The 17129-nt window shown below is 43.7% G+C and overlaps 1 protein-coding gene across 1 annotated transcript in view; it reads right to left on the bottom strand.

The window, feature by feature from the left end:
* Positions 1–877: 877 nt before the first annotated feature.
* Positions 878–17129, bottom strand: part of LOC126472295 (probable RNA-binding protein 19) — a 109588-nt gene continuing 93336 nt past the window's right edge. Inside the window, exons 15-17 of the mRNA XM_050099926.1 lie at positions 14591–14696; positions 14197–14320; positions 878–1134 (exon numbers count right to left, since the gene is read on the bottom strand). Of these exons, the coding sequence (XP_049955883.1) occupies positions 1073–1134; positions 14197–14320; positions 14591–14696 (292 nt within the window). The 3' untranslated portion in view covers positions 878–1072. The remainder of the gene's footprint in view (positions 1135–14196; positions 14321–14590; positions 14697–17129) is intronic.

Genomic DNA, 17129 nt, shown 5'->3' with positions numbered 1-17129 from the left:
TGCTCTGCACTTGTTGGTAGCACAAGGCATCTTGTACTTGTCCATTGTGGCGCTCGGAGTCACAGCACCAAGTGTAAGTGTCCTGGTATTCTTTGCATATTTCTTTACCCAGGCAGTCACCCATAGTACTGTCTGTTGTCACTTTAGCTTTGACTTAGGTTTCAAAGCACCTAGCTCGAATGGCAGTTTTTTTAAATGTTTTTAAATTTTTTATGGATTTTTTTTGTTTTGTGTTTACTGTAACATCAGATCACATATCAGAATTCAGTTGGATAGTTGGCTAAAAGAAGCAGCATTTAAGCACAAATATTTCCAAATTGTATGCAATTTTCCAATACTTCACAAAATCACTTTTCAGTGGTTGAAAAAAAAAGGCAAAGAGTTATAAGAAAATTAAAAAAGCCTGTAAGGTTAGCATCACTTTGTATATGGACACTTTGATGAAATCAGCCATCATGTAATTGGGGGAGATGTGCTCTGAGGAAGAAACACATACCATTTCAATGGACTGGAGAAGGTGTTTTCAGTTTTTGGAAAACAGAAGGAAGCTTAGCTTAGCTAGAATGTTTGATGATGAGATAAAACACTACAAAAATCAAAATGTCCCTCTCTTCTGTCTGTTGACATGATATACTTCTTCTCTGTGTAGAAATATTTGAAGAGTGATTGTAGACACTGTATTGTTTCACACACACACGCACAATATCTGTTTTAATTTTCTAGACATGTGAGTGAAGTAGCTCACTATTCAGGAGTAGTTAGTCATAGCATTCTGTAATGTAAGTAGACAGCACAGTGAAACATTGTCATACATCCACCAACTATAAAGCAAAATTAATGACTAACTTGGTTAATAAATAATTCATTTATGGAGCAGTTTCATAGAGAAATAATATATTTGTACAAAGTATTGAATATTTTTACTTAATTTACATGCAGATTGTATAAAATTAACTGAAAGAATTCACCGATTTACTCAGTGACTGAATACAAAGCACATTTTCAATCCATGATGTCATCCACTACCTATGTCACATTTCCACTACCTATATTGAAAACTAGTTTTCATTCCTCAGCTATTTTCCATTTCTTCAATTGAAACTGTACTTTTCCTTAGATTCTTGCTAGGCAGCTCTGAAATGAGAGGAAAAATGTGTGTATAAAATAGCATCCAAAAAATAAAGCAGACAGTGAATGCCATTTGTTTCAAAAAAGATTTTAGTTGACTTCTGAAGATGAATTTTTCTGAAGCTTATTTAGTGGAGAAGGGGGATGCGGGGAAGGATTACCCATTACATTTTAATTTTTCATTCCGTACTATCTACAAAATAAAAAAAATAATACTCAACAACATGATGGATGCACCTACGCTCACTTAAACAAGGTGTAAGTTCAGAAGAAACTTAAAAATATACATGCTACTATCTGATTTTTAGATTTGTTGTCTATTGTTCCCTCTCAGGTCCTTGTTCCCAATAACTCTTGTGTCTATCCGTATCAAATCAACAAAACTCTGCTTAGTTTTGAACCATAATGTACTATTTTACAGCACCCATGCAGTTAACAAATACTGCAGATTCTTTTAGCTGTAGCTTCCAAAAGATGAAAAACTGCCTGATTTTTCTGGGTATTTTGAGAAATGAATTTGAGTGTATCTTCAAAATTATTCAAATTATAGAGATGCCTCTGATGCCATTTTAAAGTTTTTGAAGTGTGCATTAATTTGATATTCAACAAAACACTGCTGAGAGATTAAACTATTGTTGCAAAAATTAAAAAACTCTGGCTTTTCAGAATCTCAAAAACACCCTTCCTACTTTTTATCAAAAATATGTATGTTTCTTAACATTGCTATTTATCTTTGATAAAATTTGAAGATGAAGGTAAGTTGGGTTGGAAAGGAAATTGACTTTTAAATAGAATACTGATTTTTCTTAAAAGTTCAATTGGCAAGTAATGGTCAACAACTATAGAGTGTGTAATTTTTGGTTGTAGTTTTTACTCTGCTGTTAAGATTGTATATAGTTTTTACTTTGCAGTATTTGCAGATATTAATGCGTATTTCATTATGGGAGAGACTCTTAACCTCTCAGGAGTGAATTAATTGAATTAGGTACTTAACTGGTGACATTTAATAGTCATCACTGAAGCTCCTTTTAAAAAAAAGAGTGATCTCAGATTTTGTTATTATAATCCGTTCATCATAAGAATAAACCTGATGTATACAATGCACTATGTGTTCTTCCACGTTCGCTGGAACCTCATTGGATTTCCGTTTCATGTGGGACTACAGCCAAGCTGTCTCGAGTTCTGTCAAGTACGATAATAAGGGTACGTTTTGTGCTGTGCATTATGCGCTCATTGACACAGCGATAATATAGGATAACAGCTTTACCAGCATGTTTAACTTCGACAGCACTGGCTGGTCAGTTGGTACAGCTAGCCTGCAATGACGTGGCCAGCTGCAGTTCACACGTAAAAGAGACGAGCAGAGGAGCATACAGCTCTGGATGTCATTTAATTTTTAAGCAGAATGAAATTGTTGTTGTTGTGGTCTTCAGTCCTGAGACTGGTTTGATGCAGCTCTCCATGCTACTCTATCCTGTGCAAGCTTCTTCATCTCCCAGTACCTACTGCAGCCTACATCCTTCTGAATCTGCCTAGTGTATTCATCTCTTGGTCTCCCTCTACGATTTTTACCCTCCACGCTGCCCTCCAGTACTAAATTGGTGATCCCTTGATGCCTCAGAACATGTCCTACCAACCGATCCCTTCTTCTTGTCAAGTTGTGCCACAAACTCCTCTTCTCCCCAATCCTATTCAATACTTCCTCATTAGTTACGTGATCTACCCATCGAATCTTCAGCATTCTTCTGTAGCACCACATTTCAAAGGCTTCTATTCTCTTCTTGTCCAAACTATTTATCGTCCATGTATCACTTCCATACATGGCTACACTCCATACAAATACTTTCAGAAATGACTTCCTGACATTTAAATCTATACTCGATGTTAACAAATTTCTCTTCTTCAGAAATGCTTTCCTTGCCATTGCCAGTCTACATTTTATATCCTCTCTACTTCGGCCATCATCAGTTATTTTGCTCCCCAAATAGCAAAACTCCTTTACTACTTTAAGTGTCTCATTTCCTAATCTAATTCCCTCAGCATCACCCGACTTAATTCGACTACATTCCATTACCCTCGTTTTGCTTTTGTTGATGTTCATCTTATATCCTCCCTTCAAGACACTGTCCATTCCGTTCCACTGCTCTTCCAAGTCCTTTGCTGTCTCTGACAGAATTACAATGTCAACGGCGAACCTTAAAGTTTTTATTTCTTCTCCATGGATTTTAATAACTATTCCGAATTTTTCTTTTGTTTCCTTTACTGCTTGCTCAATATACAGATTGAATAACATTGGGGAGAGGCTACAACCCTGTCTCACTCCCTTCCCAACCACTGCCTCCCTTTCATGCCCCTCGACTCTTATAACTGCCATCTGGTTTCTGTACAAATTGTAAATAGCCTTTCACTCCCTGTATTTTACCCCTGCCACCTTCAGAATTTGAAAGAGATTATTCCAGTCAACATTGTCAAAAGCTTTCTCCAAGTCTTCAAATGCTAGAAACGTAGGTTTGCCTTTTCTTAATCTAGCTTCTAAGATAAGTCGTAGGGTCAGTATTGCCTCACGTGTTCCCATATTTCTACGGAATCCAAACTGATCTTCCCCAAGGTCGGCTTCTACCAGTTTTTCCATTCGTCTGTACAGAATTCGCGTTCGTATTTTGCAGCCGTGACTTATTAAACTGACAGTTTGGTAATTTTAACATCTGTCAACGCCTGCTTTCTTTGGGATTGGAGTTATTATATTCTTCTTGAAGTCTGAAGGAATTTCGCCTGTCTCATACGTTTTGCTCACCAGATGGTAGAGTTTTGTCAGGACTGGCTCTCCCAAGGCTGTTAGTAGTTCTAATGGAATGTTGTCTACTCCCGGGGCTTTGTTTCGACTTAGGTCTTTCAGTGCTCTATCAAATTCTTCACGCAGTACCATATCTCCCATTTCATCTTCATCTACATCCTCTTCCATTTCCATAATACTGTCCTCAAGAACATCGCCCTTGTATAGTCCCTCTATATACTCCTTCCACCTTTCTGCTTTCCCTTCTTTGCTTAGAACTGGGTTTCCATCTGAGCCCTTGATATTCATACAAGTGTTTCTCTTTTCTCCAAAGGTCTCTTTAATTTTCCTGTAGGCAGTATCTATCTTACCCCTAGTGAGGTAAACCTCTACATCCTTACATTTGCCCTCTAGCCATGCCTGCTTAGCCGTTTTGCACTTCCTGTCGATCTCATTTTTTAGACATTTGTATTCCTTTTTGCCTGCTTCATTTACTGCAATTCATATTTTCTCCTTTCATCAATTAAATTCAGTATTTCTTTCGTCACCCAAGGATTTCCACTAGCCCTCGTCTTTTTGCCTACTTGATCCTCTGCTGTCTTCACCACTTCATCCCTCAAAGCTATCAATTCTTCTTCTACTGTATTTCTTTCCCCCATTCTTGTCAATTGTTCCTTTATGCTCTTCCTGAATCTCTCTACAACCTCTGGTTCTTTCAGTTTATCCAGGTCCCATCTCCCTAAATTCCCACCTTTTTTGCAGTTTCTTCAGTTTTAATCTACAGTTCATAACCAATAGATTGTGGTCAGAGTCCACATCTGCCCCTGGAAATGTCTTACAATTTAAAACCTGGTTCCTAAATCTCTGTCTTACCATTATATAATCTATCTGACATTTTCTAGTATCTCCAGGGTTCTTCCATGTATACAACCTTCTTTCATGATTCTTGAACCAAGTGTTAGCTACGATTAAGTTATGCTCTGCGCAAAATTCTACCAGGCGGCTTCCTCTTTCATTTCTTAGCCCCAATCCATATTCACCTACTATGTTTCCTTCTCTCCCTTTTCCTACTCTCGAATTCCAATCACCCATGACTATTAAATTTTCGTCTCCCTTCACTTCCTGAATAATTTCTTTTATCTCATCATACATTTCATCAATTTCTTTGTCATCTGCAGAGCTAGTTGGCATATAAACTTGTACTACTGTTGTAGGCGTGGGCTTCGTGTCTATCTTGGCCACAATAATCCGTTCACTATGTTGTTTGTAGTAGCTTACCCACACTCCTATTTTTCTATTCATTATTAAACCTACTCCTGCATTACCCCTATTTGATTTTGTATTTATAACCCTGTATTCACCTGACCAAAAGTCTTGTTCCTCCTGCCACCGAACTTCGCAAATTCCCACTATATCTAACTTTAACCTATCCATTTCCCGTTTTAAATTTTCTAATCTACCTGCCGATTAAGGGATCTGACATTCCACGGTCCAATCCGTAGAACGCCAGTTTTCTTTCTCCTGATAACGACGTCCTCCTGAGTAGTCCCCGCCCGGAGATCCGAATGGGGGACTATTTTACCTCCGGAATATTTTACCCAAGAGGACACCATCATCATTTATCCATACAGTAAAGCTGCATGCTCTCGGGAAAGGTTGTTTGGTTTGAGGATTAAAGGGACCAAACTGCAGAGGTCATCGGTCTCTTGTTTCATAAACACAGAGAGCACAGGGAAACCATCCATTAGTCATTCGAAGCACAAGATAAAAATTCCAGGGGAAGAAAATCCCCAAGGTCAATAATAAAGAAACATGGAAAACGGAGCACAGTAACAAAAACAACACAGAGAAGAAAGGCAGAAGGAAGTAAAACTGTACAGCAGAGGACTGAGGCTGGCTGATCACGAAAATAATAGGATGAGCCAGCCACCCTGCAACACGTTAAAACCTCCAGCCTAAAAGTTTAGGGTGGAGTCGGATGACAACACAAAACTAAGTAAAATATACAGCACAAAAGAGGGTGACGCAATAAAATTAGAGGGACCTATAAAACCCACTTGCTCGAATAAAACTTAAAACACGATCTGCCATAGAGACATTGTCACCTAAAAGAGATGATAAATCACCATGGAGATTAAAAGTTCGCCTGAGGGCGGTTAAAAGAGGACAGTCCAACAATATATGGGCCACCATCATATTCGCACCACAGCGACAATGAGGGGGGTCCTCTCGACGCAGCAGATGACCATGCGTCAGCCAAGAGTGGCCAATGCGGAGCCTACACAGAACAACAGAATCCCTGCAAGAGGCCCGCATGGAGGAACTCCACACAGTCGTGGTCTCCTTTACCTGCCGCAGCTTGTTGGGTGCAGACAGAGTGCGCCATTCGTCTCCCCACAACCCAAAGACCCGACGGTGCAAAACCGTTCGGAGATCAGTTGCCGGGAGGCCGATCTCCAACGGCAGTTTGCGGGTAGCCTCTTTGGCTAACTTGTCGGCGAGTTCGTTTCCCGTGATCCCAACGTGTCCCGGGGTCCATATGAACACCACCGAACGACCACGCTGTTCAAGAGTGTGAATGGACCCCTGGATGGTACCAACAATGGGATGGTGTGAGTAGCACTGGTCAAGAGCCTGCAGACTACTGAGCGAGTCACTGCAAATGACAAAGGACTCTCCAGTGCTGGTACGAATACGCTCAAGGGCACGAAAAATGGCTGTCAGTTCTGCAGTGTAAACACTGCAGCCATCCGGCAAGGAGCGCTGGTCGACATAGTCCGCATGAGCATAAGCGTACCCCACACGGCCATCAACCATCGAGCCATCGGTATAGATAACCTCTGAGGCATGGTATGCGCCTAGGAGAGCAAGGAATTGGCGGCGCAAGACTGCAGGAGGAACTGAATCTTTAGGCCATCGTGAAAGTTCCAGCCGAAGCTGCGGCCGACGAATACACCAAGGTGGTGTATGTGGGCGGACCTGGAAAGCAGATGGAAGAGGCAAACACTCTAGTTCATTAAGGAGCGACCAAACACGGATCCCAATTGTATGGCCTGATCGCGGCCGCCGGTGTGGGAGATGGACTGCCGCATTAGCGAAAATGAGACGATAGTTAGGGTGACGGGGCGAACAACGGACGTGGACAGTATAGTTGGCTAACAGCTGTTGACGACGAATACGAAGTGGAGGAACCCCAGCCTCAGCAAGGAGGCTATTAACAGGGCTGGTGCAGAATGCTCCTGTCACCTGTCGAATCCCACAGTGGTGAACGGGGTCCAGTAGTTGTAACGCTGAGGGCGACGCTGAGCCATACACCACACTCCCATAATCCAGTCGGGACAGCACGAGGGCATTGTAGAGCTGCAGCAGCGTATTACGATCTGCACCCCACGTTGTGTTGCTGAGGCAGCGGAGGGCATTCAGATGCCGCCAGCACTGACGCTTGAGTTGACGAATATGTGGAAGCCAAGTAAGCCAGGCATCGAACAGCAATCCCTGAAAACGGTAAGTGTCAACAACCCTGAGCATGGCATCCTGAAGATAGAGCTCAGGGTGGGGATGGACAGTACGATGCCGACAAAAGTGCATAACACAAGTCTTCGCAGGAGAAAATTGAAACCCATGGGCCCACGCCTGCACCTTGCGTATGGCTCCCTGCAGCCTACGTTCTGCAACACTAATGGTGGAGGAGCTGAAAAAGATGCAGAAATCGTCAGCATATAACGTGGGTGAGACAGACGACCCTACTGCTGCTGCAAGGCCATTAATGGCCACAAGGAAAAGGGGCACGCTCAATACAGAGCCCTGTGGAAAGCCGTTCTCCTGGATATGAAGTGAACTATGGAATGCGCCAATTAAAACGTGGAATGTCCGAATAGATAAAAAATTCTGAATAAAAATGGGGAGAGAGCCCCGGAGACCCCACCCGTGCAACGTGGCGAGCATATGGTGCCGCCACGTCGTGTCATATGCTCTGGAGAGATCGAAAAAGACGGAAACGAGGTGTTGGCGCCTGGAAAAAGCAGTGCGGATTGCAGACTCAAGAAAGACCAAAGTATTGGCGGTGAAACGGCCCTGACGGAAGCCGCTCTGGCACGGAGCCAGAAGACCCTGAGACTCGAGCAGCCAACACAGCCGTCGACTCACCATGCGTTCCAATAGCTTGCACAGAGTATTTGTCAAGCTGATGGGCCGATAGCTATCCACATTAAGCGGGTCCTTACCAGGCTTCAGCACTGGAATGATGGTACTCTCCCGCCACTGCGACGGAAAGACACCATCGCCCCAAATGCGGTTGAAGATGGCAAGAACACACAGCTGACAGTCCGGGGACAGGTGTTTGAGCATCTGATTGTGGATGCCATCTGGCCCAGAGGCTGTATCAGGGCACTGTGCCAGAGCGCTCTGGAGTTCCCACAAACTAAACGGGGCGTTATACACCTCAGGGTGGCAAGAAGCAAAAGAAAGCCGTTTGCCTTCCTCCCGGCGTTTGAGCGCGCGAAATGCAGGCGGGTAATTCCCCGACGCAGAGGCCCGAACATAGTGCTGTGCGAAATGCTCGGCGATTGCTTCGGCATCGGTGGATACCGTCCCATTGAGAGTAAGCCATGCGACACCTATAGAGTGCTGCAATCCACAGATGCACTGAATCTTCATCTACACCTGGGAGGGTGAAGTACGGGAGCCAATAGTGGAAACGTACCTCTCCCAGCACTCCCGTTTCCGCCTTTTGATGAGCCACCGTGCCTGAGCACGGAGACGTTTGAAAAAAATGAGGTTCTCCAAAGACGGGTGCCGCTTATGTCACAGAAGAGCCCGCCGATGTTCTTTAATGGCTTCAGCGACCTCTGGAGACCACCAAGGCACTGACTTTCGCCGGGGGCACTCTAACGAACGAGGAATGGTACGTTCCGCAGCGGAAGCAATCGCTGCAGTCAGTGTCTCAACCGCCACATCGATGGTACCGTGGGGGAGAGAGTCAACAGTGGCAGCAGAGGAGAACGTTTCCCAGTTTGCCTTGCTAAATGCCCATCTAGGCAAGCGTTCATGGGAGCGACGCTGGGGTAGTGAAAGGAAGATTGGAAAATGGTCACTACCACACAAGTCGTCATGGACTCTCCAGTGGACCGATGGTACAAGCCCTGGGCTGCAAAACGACAGATCTATGGCCGAGAACATGCCATGCGCCACACTGAAATGTGTGGCGGCGCCAGTGTTTAAGAGGCAGAGGTCGAGTTGGGAGATGAGATTCTCGACATCTCTGCCTTGGCCAGTAATCTTCGTTCCACCCCACAGGGAATTGTGGGCGTTAAAATCCCCCAGGAGAAGAAAAGGCGTGGGAAGTTGGGTGACAAGTGCAGCCAATTCGGTCAGGGAGACTGTACCACCTGGAGGGAGATAGACACTGCAGACGGTTATGTCCTGGGTAGTCCTTACGCGGACAGCCACAGCTTCCAATGATGTTTGAAGGAGCACAGGAGCACTATATACAGAGGTAAGGACATACACGCAGGCTCCACCTGACACACAATTGTAAGTGCTACGGTTGCAGTAATAACCCCTGTATCCATGAAGGACAAGGGTCCGCATTGCCGGGAACCGGGTTTCCTGGAGGGCAATGCAGAAAGCAGGTGTCATGCTTAGAAGCTGACGTAACTCAGGTAGATGGCTAAAATAACCGCCACAATTCCACTGGAAGATTGTACAAAGCGTGTCCTGCAGGGGCATGCAGGCACTGAAAAATCAAATTACTTCGCAGGGTCACATGCTGCCATCGACTGAGAGACGGACGTCGCTATGTCCATTGTCTCTGAGGAGACGGCGAGATCTAGGTCATCAGGGGACGCAAAGAGCTCGACCTCATCCTCAGAGGCTGAGCTGACAGGAAGCGGTGGCACGGGAACCACTGGGTCCTTAGGCTTCTTAGAGAGCTTCCTCTTCTCTCTATTGTCTTTTGGAGGAGGGTTTACATGCTGGGAGGGCTTTCCTGACGCATTATCAGGAACAGACGAAGAGCGTGAAGCCCTTCGACAAGCAGCTGGTGGCTTCTTCAGCCACTGGCTAGTGTCTTGTGAGACATTGGGGAAGCCCTTGGAAGGGACTCCCCCAAGGGATCCCTTCCGAACAAGTGAGGCCGGAGGAGGCCCGTGCGTCCCCGGCTGAGCAGCCGGAGAGGGCTGCCGCCCCTCCAGCTGAGAAGCCGGAGAGGGCTGTCGCCATCAGTTCTGCTGCACACAAGGTATCGCGGTGAATATGGCTCCTGTCTGTCCGCAGCCCTGCATCCCTCCCAGGGTGTGGCTAGGGAAGGGAACAATTTGGGGTCATATGCCACAGCGTTAAAGTCGACTTTACCGCGCTTAGAGACGTTGGTGGTCGTGCAACCACCTGATTGAGACTTTACCCGCTTCATTGCGGGGTATCCGCCCCGAAGCCACCCACTCCAACCAGGGGCTCTCCCCACGGGCGCCACCCAGCCACAGCAAAGGCCACCTGGCAAGATGGCCGTTGCCGGGAGTCCTGATGCCCCAGACAGACAGGCATCTACTCCTTGGCTTACGTGGGGAGGTGTCAGCGCAGGCATCGGCAGTACGATCCCTGTGTCGTCAGGGGGCTACAACCTAGAGGGTACATGACAACCCCACCACAACGGGCTGGCTACCGTGCTGGATGTTGGGTGCCATTGGTAGTCCATAGTGATCGTGGGTGCAGATGGTGACGCACTAAGGGCGTAACTGACACAATCCATGAGGTATGTATGCCCAAAATAAGGGATGGAGGGTGCAGTTACGACGCCAAGACGATAACGTGTGCCAAGGTCTTAGGGCACAGAGGACTCATGGTGCACCACATAAGGTGTCCTTCCCCAAAAGGCTCGTACTTCTGTTGAATTTGGAAAAATGGAGGTCAAACCCCAATGGGGACCATCACAATAAAGGCCGAAACAGTTGAGACTCCTTTTAGTCGCCTCTTACGACAGGCAGGAATACCGTAGGCCTATTCTTACCCCCGAACCCGCAGGGGGGATGCCCTCGGGAAAAATTACGGCCATAGTTTCCCCTTGCTTTCAGCCGTTCACAGTACCAGCACAGCAAGGCCGTTTTGGTTAATGTTACAAGGCCAGATCAGTCAATCATCCAGACTGTTGCCCCTGCAACTACTGAAAAGGCTGCTGCCCCTCTTCAGGAACCATACGTTTGTCTGGCCTCTCAACAGATACCCCTCCGTTGTGGTTGCACCTACGGTATGGTAATCTGTGTCGCTGAGGCACGCAAGCCTTCCCACCAACGGCAAGGTCTATGGTTCAGAATGAAATAATACACTGTAAATCTCCCACAATATGCCCCTTGGACGACTAGACGAAAACTGCAACACATCATTGTTTTTAGCTAACGTACTATTGTAATTAAAAACAAGACTGATGAAAACTCCTGACTTAACCACAGGGTATTTTTTCTGCACAAGCTGTGTGTAACGTAAGGGAGTATTGAAGGATTTCCTGTATAGTTAAATATTGAAGCCGCTGAAGGTATTACCTACAGCAGGCCAGTCTGGTTATCTCTTACCTCCTTCCTTATCTGAATCAGAGAAATACATTTCAGTTCTCAAAGTGTCACCTGCTACTTTGATAATGAGCCTATCAACAACAGAATACACGAAACCAACCAGGTGCAGCATTTTCTCTTTTTTTTATGATGAGCCGTTCTATATCCCACCAGAATTCAGCAGAGACATGTGAAAAAGCTGCGTGCGTCAATTACAGGATGTCTGGCAGCTCAACAGTCTTGTTACCTCTCGGGCCAAATCCCGCAGCTTGCCTCCAGATCAGTTCTGGTGGGTTCATATTGTAATGGTACAGTAGCAAATGTAAAAATGCAGCATTTGTACAATGTGCTTGGTGCTCTGAAGATGATTGTCTTTCATATTTCTATGGTACTTATCTACCTCTGGGGTATAAAACGATGGACATAGTCAAAATAAAGAGAATTTGATTTTATGTTTTTGCCTTAAAAGATTAAATTGTTATGTTTTCTTAATTTAATCAACTTTTATGAACAGTCTTTCATAAAACATCAATAATTAAGAATTTTTTAATTGAAATGGAAACAGGAATTTCGCGTCCAATAAGTAATTAGAAACAAGAAGACCACATTATTCATAAAAAATGATGACGAGTTCAATAATTACGAGATGTAGGTATTTCAAATAAAAATAAAAAAAGGCACAGGGGTAATTTGAAACAACGCACTAATAACCTCATGTGATTCACATTCTACTACGCTATCTAATGTACTATACATTCAATGTTAAGATTATTGTCAACTGCAGTATATACAGCCCTGGGAAAACTTGAAAGCTGATTATCTCTGTAAATTCATGAAAAACATTAAGAACAGCCTACTTCTCAACACTTTTTAACTGTGTTCCACGTGCGTGTTTCACTAAGGAACAGGAAGCAGCCTCAGCCATTTTCGTACTGCGCATTAACAGTGCGACAATCAGACCAAAACACTGCAGAGGCTGTGACTGTACACGATTTTTGAAATAAAAACTATGTAACTGAAGCTTGATTAAGAAAAAAGTTGATAGCTGTTAACACATTTGAATGTCTTAAAGTTTCATTTAATGTAACTTAATAACAAGATATCTAATACATAAGTAGGACCTACTTCCAAGAGCATAACACCACCAGTGTACATGTGCTACGACTTCTGACCAAAAAAAACCATCATATTTGTGTTTGTTTACATCAGGTTTAACCTTATGTTGAACGGATTATAGTTCATTTGATGAACAAAGTACTGCAAACCAGTTTTTGGTTGTATAAAATCACTTAGAAGAGACAAATTTCTTTTAAGCTTTAGTGCTTGAAGATAAAAGTTATGTCCTGCCCCTGGACCACCAACTAAGCCACATTGTGTCCTTCTACATCTACATCTACATTGATACTCCGCAAGCCACCCAACGGTGTGTGGCGGAGGGCACTTTACGTGCCACTGTCATTACCTCCCTTTCCTGTTCCAGTCGCGTATGGTTCGCGGGAAGAACGACTGTCTGAAAGCCTCCGTGCGCGCTCTAATCTCTCTAATTTTACATTCGTGATCTCCTCGGGAAGTATAAGTAGGGGGAAGCAATATATTCGATACCTCATCCAGAAACGCACCCTCTCGAAACCTGGCGAGCAAGCTACACCGCGATGCAGAGCGCCTCTCTTGCAGAGTCTGCCACTTGAGTTTATTAAACATCTCCGTAACGCTATCACGGTTACCAAATAACCCAGTGACGAAACGCGCCGCTCTTCTTTGGATCTTCTCTATCTCCTCCGTCAACCCGACCTGGTACGGATCCCACACTGATGAGCAATACTCAAGTATAGGTCGAACGAGTGTTTTGTAAGCCACCTCCTTTGTTGATGGACTACATTTTCTAAGCACTCTCCCAATGAATCTCAACCTGGTACCCGCCTTACCAACAATTAGTTTTATATGATCATTCCACTTCAAATCGTTCCGTACGCATACTCCCAGATATTTTACAGAAGTAACTGCTACCAGTGTTTGTTCCGCTATCATATAATCATACAATAAAGGATCCTTCTTTCTATGTCCTTGTGTTGGACCTACAATGAGGATAACTCTCAACTCAAACACTTGGATCAGGTTTTCATTTTTGGCAGGTTCAATGAAGGCACAGGGACACAGAAAGTTTTCCAGTCAAAGCTGGTATCAATAACAAAGAAAAAACTGCTTAGCATAAAATGACATTCTGCTCTTTTGGTGGCAGTGTTGCACAATAGAAGAGCATAAAAAATTTCTCAACATGTGCCTTCACAAAACTCATTATAATACTGTCACAAAATGGCCTTGTTTTCACACATTATAGGGTAAAAGTCCTTGCAATGAATGTGAGGGCACTGTCACAAGGCATGCTGCTAAAGTAAGTTTATGAAGACTATTTGAAAATCAAATCATGACACCCATGAAGCTGTATAGATTTGCTCAAGAAATCATTCCTTGCATCCATTTTAAATTATATGTGACAGAGGAATACTGGCAATATATATTACATTATTCCCCTAATTTAGTAATACAAAAACCATCCAAGAGACTGATAAACTAATTATTGAGTTCTAGATGCCCATCATTGATTTCTTAAAATATTGATGAAATGCAAGGCAACTTTTGTGTATAGGGAATAGAAAATGTTTATTCATTTTCTGGACAGAATGGTATGGTGAAAAATATTTGCTCCAGTAAAAGTCACACCTGCAGTAAATATTACTAAGTATATTTACTTACCATCTAGGAAATGCTCAGCAGTTCTCTTCCTTAGTTCATCAACATTCTCCTCAGTTTCTGCCCACTCCAGCACAAGTCGTCGACCATATAAATGTGTGCTCTGACAAAGTGTCTTAAATGCTCTCTGAAACATCATATAATAATGAAAATGATGGCAACAGAATAAGGCATAACATGACAAATGTATCTCAAAAAACTTTTAATCTATGTTATAACTACTTTTTCCTAGAACTTCTTAACATACATATAGTTTGTCTCATCAAACATACATACATCATGGTTTCATCACGAATCCTAAAAGTTTTAAAATTTGTGAATGATGCTACAAATGCCAACAGTTACAAACAACTACTACAACAACAGTTCCACACAGTGAAAGCTCTTATCATCTTACCTTTGCATCATGCTTTGTGTGATAGTCAATAAATGCAAAACCTCTGTGTTGTCCAGTGCCTACCATCTTTTTAGGAAGACGGACAGCCTTAAGTTCACCAAAAGTCCTGTGAACGAAGCCAATAATTACTATTCTTGGGCATTAAGGGATATCATAACATAAGACAAAAAGGAAAGGATATTTGACAGTGCACAATTCTCACTTGATAGTTTCTTTATATATTTTTCTAGTAGCAAAAAAAGGTTGACAATGTTTTTTATAGTAGGCATTGCATGAAATCTTCCAATTGCCTCATTAATTGAGACGTTCTCCTTACAGCACATTTAAGCAGGTTAAGCACGTGTAAATCCTGCTACTGACCATATAGACATTAAGTTGCAGACAGGCTCAACGAAAAGACTGCTATACATATAAGCTTTGGATCAAAAGACCTCCTTCTGGCCATTGTAGTTGGACTGTGGATTGTAACTGCACCTGGTGGGTACAGCAGTCTGGAGTGGGTGAGGGGTAAGTAGGAGGAGGATGGGGAGAGGGAGATATAGCAGGGTAGGCGTGGGGGAAGGAGTAGTGCTGCTTGTGGGAGCATGCACGGATGCGGTGCCGACAGGGTAGGGCTGCTAATTGCAGTCGGGAGGTTTGGGGTGGAAGAAGAGGGGATGAGGAGAAGGGCAGCAGAAAAGTATTGAAGAGGATAAAGACTAGTGGGTTTGTTGGTGGAGTAGTAGACTGTGTAGTGCTGAAGTGGGAGCAGTGTAGGGGATAGGTGGGTGGAAGACACAGGAGAGGAAATGCTGAGTCTATGGGGGTTACAGGAACATAGGACATTTTGCGGGAAATGCAATTCAGAGAAGATGGTGGAGGAGGGGATTACTGTTTAATGTCCCGTCAACATAAAGGTCGTTAGAGATGGAGCACAAGCTCAGATTGGGGAAGGATGGAGAAAGAAATTGGCCATGTCTTTCAAAGGAAACATCCAAACATTTGCCTGAAGTGATTCAGGGAAATCACAGAAAATCTACATCAGGATGGCTGCCAGGTTCAGAAAAAATGGTGTTGGTAGGAAGGATCCAAGAGGCACAGGCTGTGAAGCAACAGGAGATGCAGCTGTGAAGCAATCATTGAAGTGAAGCACTGTGCTGGGCTGCATGTTCAGCAAATGGCTGGTCCAGTTGCCTCTTGGCCACAGTTTGTTGGTGGCCATTCATGTGGCACGTAGAAAGTAGCACAATGCTTGCAGCTTGGTTTGTCAATTACATGGCTGCTTTCACAGGTAGCTCTGTCTTTGATAAGATAGGAGATGCTTGTGACTAAACTAGAGTATATGCTAGTGGAAGGATATATGGGGAATATGTTGAATCTAGGTCTATTGCAGGGATATAATCCATGAGGCAATGAGGAATGGACTAGGATATTGTGTAGGTTCAGTGGGCAGCAGAATGCCTCTGTGGGAGGGGTGGGAGGGATAATGGGTAGGATATTCCTCTTTTCAGGACATGAAGAGAGATAGTTGAATCTGAACCACATTCTCTACCAGAGTTTCAACTACACCTCATTGTGTCCTGAAACAAGGAATAACCGACCAATTACCCTTCCCACCCCTCCCTCAGTGGCATTCCACTGCCACTGAATCTAGGCCTGGATTCAAATCCTGAACTGGCACAAACCTCCTATCGCACCAAAGGTAGGGCTACCTGTCAAAAAAGCCATGTGATCTAGGAACTAAGCTGTAACCACTGTGCTGCTTTCAACAAGGGCACGACAACTAACAACCTGTCTGTCTGTGTCTGCCTGTATGAATGGCCACTGGCAAACTGTTGCAAAGAACAGCTAGACCACCCAGTTACTAAACATGCTGCCCAACAAGGGGTGCTCCACTTCCATGACTGTTTCACAGCCTATGCCACCTGGATCATTCTTCGTAACAGTAGCTTCTCTGAACTACACAGGTGGGAATTCTCCTTGCAGTATATCCTAAGCTCTAGTAACCTCATTGGCATCAACCATTGCTATTTCTGTGCTCCTGTTAATTAATTCATTTTTTGTATCTTTCACAGTTGCTAAAATTTTCACTTACTTAATGATATGTCAGATGACTAATATTAAGTCACCTTCAACAAAAAGGATTGGTTTGAACATCATAGTGCTTTACCAGGTATGATGATATGGAGGGGTATGCCTTTGTCTTTTGCAAATGTGGGAATTCACTCATCCAGTTAGTTAACAATTTAACATAGACCCCAAATTACAAGGGAGCATGTCTGCATTCCCCCCACCCCCCAATATGCAAAGTAACTTCCAGAGGTATTACATAAAAGGCAAATAAACACAACAAAGGACTTACATGGAAAAATCATGCACACCCTGGATTTTTTACATAACGGATTATTCATTCAGGATACAACAGTACACTTGATAACAATGTTACAAATCTTTCTCAGTAATAAGGGCCTAAAGGAAACCAAATCCTGGACTTTTACATTTTCCCTATGCAGCCAGGAGACTGTATGCCATCAGAGAATTAATTCTTTTAGAAGACAAA

The sequence above is a fragment of the Schistocerca serialis genome, chromosome 1 (genome assembly GCF_023864345.2).
Source record: "Schistocerca serialis cubense isolate TAMUIC-IGC-003099 chromosome 1, iqSchSeri2.2, whole genome shotgun sequence".
Classification (NCBI taxonomy): Eukaryota; Metazoa; Arthropoda; class Insecta; order Orthoptera; family Acrididae; genus Schistocerca; species Schistocerca serialis.
Note: the sequence above shows the minus strand (reverse complement) of the source record. Positions and strands in the feature narration are given on the sequence as shown.